Source organism: Centruroides sculpturatus, unplaced genomic scaffold (genome assembly GCF_000671375.1).
Source record: "Centruroides sculpturatus isolate CEXI.00-Female unplaced genomic scaffold, Cexi_2.0 scaffold466, whole genome shotgun sequence".
Taxonomy (NCBI): domain Eukaryota; kingdom Metazoa; phylum Arthropoda; class Arachnida; order Scorpiones; family Buthidae; genus Centruroides; species Centruroides sculpturatus.
Window position 1 is genome coordinate 143,956 of NW_019384737.1, and position 6,031 is coordinate 149,986.

Here is a 6,031-nt window from a genome sequence, read left to right on the forward strand (position 1 = left end):
CCGGAGGTCAAGCGCATTTTATTGATTCGTATCGGACGGAGATGACCAACTATCGCTATTAACCTTTTATTTCTTAAAAATATTCGGCATTTTCTCTTATTTATCGAGTAAATAAACTGTAATTTATAAAAATAAAAATGATAAATAAGCATTAATTTATTCTAATTTGTGTTATTTTATAATTTGCGCGCAAAATGAAAACATTTGCGAGGAAAAAAAGTTAGCGCGTGATTTTAGAGGGAGGAGGAAAAGAAAAGCCTTGTGGGGCGAGTGAAAATTAATTTAGTTTCGGAACCGGGAGACTATTTCAAACGTAATTAACGGTTTCGAACGAATAGTTTTAATGATCGGATCACCGACTGACAGCCTCTACTATTTGTTCGAGCGTAATTCACTCGTTATGGCTCAGAAGCACTCGACAACAGCCTCGTTGCAACTGGTAAGAGCCTCGATCAAACTGTTTTACCTCTTTATAATTAAATTTTGGAGTGTTTAGCGGTTAAATATAATAGCCTTAACCGTATTTAATCGTTACAAAGAACTCTATTTTTATAAATTTAAATTATTATAATACGAACTTATAACTCGATCTCTTGTCTGTAAATTCCAAATGTTCTAATTATAAATTTATTGTTCTAGTGCGTTCGAAAATTCAATTTATAAATCCGTTGGAAATATAAATAAGAAAAACATTTGAATAATCGATAAGTAAATAAAGGAGGGTTTAAGATTAATAAAAATTTAATTAATATCGACGTTATTAAGTAGCTAAATTACATTTAAACGGTAAGTTAATCCGATTTTATTGTTTAACTAACTTAAAATACCCTAAAGATACGATTTAATTTAACAGTTGTATTAAAATTTAACACGCTTAATTACAAGTCGACCCTCCTATAACACTGTTGATTTTTCCGTTTTATATGAATTCCGTGTTGTACGAGTCACTTAGATTTTACAAATACGTGAGCCATTCACAGCCCGGCACACGTATTTGTAAAATCTAAGTGACTCGTACAACATGGAATTCATATAAAACGGAAAAATCAAGTGTTATAGAGGGGTCGACTGTACGTATAATGTAAGGTTTTATTATATTAGTCCGTAAAATTCAATCAAATGTAATTAGAATATCGAAGAGACATTTAAGTGTTCTGTTGGCATTTCTTTAAAAAGTAATATTCTATATAAAACAATTTTAAAAAAAAGTTATATAGAAATATTCCCGATAAGATACAAAATATTTATAAATTCTTACCCAAAGAGTGTGTTTTTTATTTAAAATTAAAAACAAAGAAAACGTGGATGATAAGAGAGGAGAATGGCGTAAATATAGGCTAAACGAATACATCTGTGATCTAAAATTCAGCATGAAATTGGTGACAAAAAAGAAAATAATACATATGTTTATAGTTGTTGCTATAGCAGCGTAATCGAGAGGTACCGTTTTGAAAATGTCGCTAAAGTTATATATTCCGATTAAGAATTGAAGTAAATATTTAATTACCATGGATACGAATCGTAATTTTTAAATTAAAAAACAGATTATAAAGTAACGAGAGAACTTACATGGATACCGAAGGCCAATGGTCCGCTTATAGAATACCCGGGTATGTTTTTTCTTTTATTTTAATGCTTTACAAAATCGATCGTTTTATTTAAAAAAAAAAATGCCTACGAGGTCTTCATTACTCGCCTCTTTTAATATATTAATAGTTATGCGGGTTTTGTTCCCGGTAAGAAGGATATTTATGGAAAGTCCTATGGGAAGGTGCCAGTCTTCAAAGATGCCAAAGTAAGTTTCGTTATTACTACTCGATACTTTAGCTTCTTTACTTTTATTTTACGTTTTATTCTGCCTTATTTTCTTTTATAAACAATGGCGTGACAGATTTTTTTTTTTAAATTTATCGTATAAATCCGATTTTTGTGTGTCGTTTCGTCCGATTAAAGGTCAACTGGTAGCAAACTATTTTATTGTATTTGATTATTGAAATGAATTATAAAATCAAGGCCGACTTTATTATAAGCTACCGTACACGAAACCAATAAATAGTGAATTTAAATGCGATTTTTTCGGTATTCTTGCCGTACACTAGGCACTGTACTCGAATAATATACGCTAATGATTCGCAAACTAGTTATATATAGTTTATTTTCAACGTTCTTCGAATATCGGACGAGGGAAAATAAAATTACGTTGCCAAAAATTAGGGCCTCGGAGACTTTAGGACACCGTGGGCCTGGCATTGCCTCTTCGCTTCGCTAAACTGTACGCTTTTCGACCGTCGCTTGTGCAATTCCTGTTCGGTTTCGTATTTATTTCTCTATTTAGATAAACAATAAGTTCGAGAAATTTAGTGACAAAACAATAATAAAGTTAAGAGTAATTTATACGCTAAAACCATTACGTATTCTGATTGTCGTATTTTGTACGTATCTAAGGAAAAAAGAAACGAAACGAGAGAAATTACATCGGACGAATACAATACGAAAAACACGTGGCAAGTTTTGTTACCTCCCGTTAGAGTTATACCTGGTTATACCGGTAAGAATACGAAAGATTAGATTTTACATATTATATATAGTATCTTGGCGAATTAAAATTAAAAATAAGACATTGTTTCTTATTTTTTAGGACATCTTCCGGGGAAAAGTTACGTATTTGGTAAAACATTTACCCAACAAGTAGACGAGTGTTTCAATATTTTAGCTACTGCAAAAAAAGTAACCGATGAAAAACGAAGAAATTTCTCAGAAATGTCCGAAATGAATAATTCCAAAAGTCTGGATAAACGAAGACCTACAAATCAAATAATTCGGCCGGAACATCCCCATTTAAGTAGAACGACTGGAACTCCTTTAACGAAAGAGAAATCCCCCGAATTCCAACATCGATCTTTGCAAAAGAACGGAGATTCGGCCTATGGCCAAAACAATTCTTCGAGATTATCAAACAATTACAACAGAGAATCGAGGACGGAACTTTTAAATTCCTCAAAAATTGATAACAATTTAAATGACAATAAAACGTTTGAGGATAAAGAGAAACTACGAAGAGAAACAACGGATAATGGGATACACGAACCTCGCTCGATGGAAAGAAATTACGAATATTACAGTAAAAATAACGTTTCGCCCGAAGTTAAGACAGAAACAGCGTATTCTAGAAATTACACTAGAGAAAAACAATACCAGAAAGTATACGAACATAAAATGCGGGCTAATTCGATAAAAAATGGCGAAAATTATTATCCGTATAAAGATTCGCCTTGTAACGGTGTCGAAAATCGAAGATGCAGCTGTTGTCGATCGTATAAGAATGCGTTTGTTGAGAATAACGAAGAAAAAACAGAACAGAAATGTAATAAATACGGAAACGACGAATCTAAACTGAGCCCGTCTCAGAATTATTATAACAATAATTCATCAAATAACAGCAGATATAATTTTGAAAGAAATTTTACAGAAACAGCCCCGTCGTAAGTAACTAATTCTTTATTACACAACCTAAATTTTGATATTTTTCAAATACCGTTTAAAATTACAATAAAATCTAAATACCTTTTATAGAGGAAATAATGGAAGTAGACTCCCTATTGTGGGACACGCTAATAATGTAGTTTATACCTTAAAACGTTCCTTTTAGAATGACCTTTGCATCGCGATTCAATTAACTCGAGTCCAGTCGTATTGTTGTTTTTCCACAAATGGAACAATACAATTCCGTTATTATTAATACAAAAGATGACACTAGCGTAGTATATCTTAATCGTTTTGTCATTACCTTGATTTAACGACATTTCTCATTATAAAAGTATTAGAATGACGTCAAATCGATCTAATACTAGATAGATACTGCCTAATTTACATTCGCTTTACGACCCCCGTTTTTACCACCGAAATTTTCTATAAAATGGCCAATTTGTTAGTCTATCTCGAGATATTACAAAGTTTAAACTACATATCTAGAAATTGTAATCGCAATTTTCGGCAGTGAAGTTACCGACACCCTTCTTTGCACTAAATACAAGTTAAATAATTACTCATATCTGGTACGAGAGATAATTTTTATAGAGGTCTTAACTTCACTACATGTAAGTAATAATGTTAAAAAGTTCTTTGCGTCACGTCCTAGTAACGGAGGAAATGGCACAATACTAATCGGAAGTAACGTCTCGTATTTTACTACGTGCAATCGGAAAAGGTTAAATGATCGGTTAAAATAAATAATTAAATAAACACGCAAAATACGGTATAAATTCCGACTTTTACGCTTTTAAATGCCTTTAAGCTCTCCAAATCTTGTGACTCGCCGATACATCCATCCTCGACGAATGCCCCCACGTAGCACACTCGTAAACCCGGAGATCGAGTTGTCTCGCATGTCCATGTGTAGAATGTTAGGTTCGAGAAATAACGAACTTCGCTGCCGTGACGCGACGAAACGTCATGTTTTTTTCCAAAACACACACACACTACGTTTTTGTTTTATTCAAGTAATTGTTTCGTGCACGTGCCTTTCCCTATTCTTTATCCAATTGTTTTCATAGTAAATCAATGTAAAATCTGAAGCGTGATTTTTTTTATAAAGAAATTCAATTTTAATAATTGTTCAAAAAATCATTTCAGAAATGGAGAAGCGAACCATCGTAGAGTGGACAACAAATCAAAACACAACGTGGAGTTTTCCCCTTCTGTAAAAGAAAATGAAAACAATGGATCGGTTAACGAAGAGAGTTTACACTTTGAAAACCCAGAAACGAATTGGGCAAACGTGGAACGTGAAACCATGCTAAAATCCTCGTCGGACGTTGGGAACATTGGAGAAGAATTGCCACCGACAGAAGCCAACGGATACGATCATAGGTATTACCACGGTCCTACAGAAAGGGGTAGAGAAGTTTACGAAAATTCAAATCGTAATCATTACTGGCAAAATAATAGAAATCGGAAACAGAATTTCAACGAGAAAAACTTTGGTAGAAAGGAAGACAACGCAAATCGCGGCACAAGATATTTTAATACGTCATTGTATCCCCCGATATCCGGATATCGCGGTTATATTCCTCGTCTGAATTCTTCTTCGGCTCTGGGGATACCGTTCGGTATTCACATCGACCGCAATGTTAGAAATTAAATTCGGACCGTACGGATCCAAAATTTCATTATTTATTAGTTTCGGGTGGGGGGAATTCTCATTTGCGACCGTGAAATGGGGGGCAAATTTACTTCGATGGTCAACGGGTACGCGTAAAATGTGCTCTGCTCGTGCATTATTTTGTGCACGTTTCAGATCAGACGCACTCTAATCGATACGCCATTTGTCATTTGGTGATATATTTTACATGGAAAAATACTTCATCAAATAATTACTCGAGAGATCGATGGGTATTCGGTGCCGGTCACGGATACACGGGGACGGTATTTTGTGAAAGGTGCCACACGCTCGAAATTTACAAAATCGACTATCTTAATTTATTTTAAATACATTTTCTAATGTAAACGAACCCGTTTTATTCGAATAAAATTCTACCAAATTGAAACGTGTCGGATCTTTCTCGAGAAACCTTTCGCAGAAATCTCATTGATTGCGGGAAAAGCACAAAATCATCGTGTCGAACTTACCACACGGGAGCAAACGCGAAGAGAATAGACTTTGTACAAAAATACGAGATAAAAAATAAAGGGGTGGATGTGCATTTCCGGCTATTTGACCCTCTTCGTCCTTTATGTTACATTCGCAGAAAGTTCGACACGATAATTTTGTGCTTTTTACCCAAAGAACATAGAAAGAACAAGTAGTAATCGAGTATTTCGTTGATTGTTTATTCGTAAAGAGCAGAAAAGAAGACACTATCCTGCAAAATGTACTGTACAGTCCTTCCAACAATAATAGGGCATACAGATTTTGCCTAGAAACTATTATTTTCGTTTAACTTATATCAACAATTATTGCACAAGTTTGGAGAAAAATGATGAATAAACAAAAGAGTTAGATCTTATTATGCAAAATAGGATGTCCAACATT

General features: G+C 33.9%; 1 protein-coding gene across 2 annotated transcripts; it reads left to right on the plus strand.

Moving 5' to 3' along the window:
* Nucleotides 1–723: 723 nt before the first annotated feature.
* On the plus strand, nt 724–5,532 carry LOC111628287 (probable serine/threonine-protein kinase clkA). Of its 2 annotated transcripts, XM_023372040.1 has the most exons (6): nt 724–786; nt 1,545–1,610; nt 1,717–1,795; nt 2,446–2,548; nt 2,639–3,482; nt 4,633–5,532. In XM_023372040.1, the coding sequence occupies exons 2-6, from the start codon at nt 1,570–1,572 to the stop codon at nt 5,138–5,140; spliced, it is 1,575 nt and encodes a 524-aa protein (XP_023227808.1). In that variant the 5' UTR covers nt 724–786; nt 1,545–1,569; the 3' UTR covers nt 5,141–5,532. The 2 variants fall into 2 exon arrangements, with proteins under 2 accessions (XP_023227808.1, XP_023227809.1); XM_023372041.1 differs by lacking the exon at nt 724–786 and having other exon boundaries at nt 1,450–1,610.
* The last annotated feature ends 499 nt before the right edge of the window (nt 5,533–6,031 follow it).

Bases quoted from the DNA above. Each gene is read 5' to 3' on its own strand.
- LOC111628287 (XM_023372040.1), top strand. From the start codon at position 1,570: ATGGATACCGAAGGCCAATGGTCCGCTTATAGAATACCCGG. The intron at 1,796-2,445 runs GTAAGTTTCGTT...TACGTATCTAAG, and splicing joins CAGTCTTCAAAGATGCCAAA to GAAAAAAGAAACGAAACGAG. The intron at 3,483-4,632 runs GTAAGTAACTAA...AAATCATTTCAG, and splicing joins TTTACAGAAACAGCCCCGTC to AAATGGAGAAGCGAACCATC.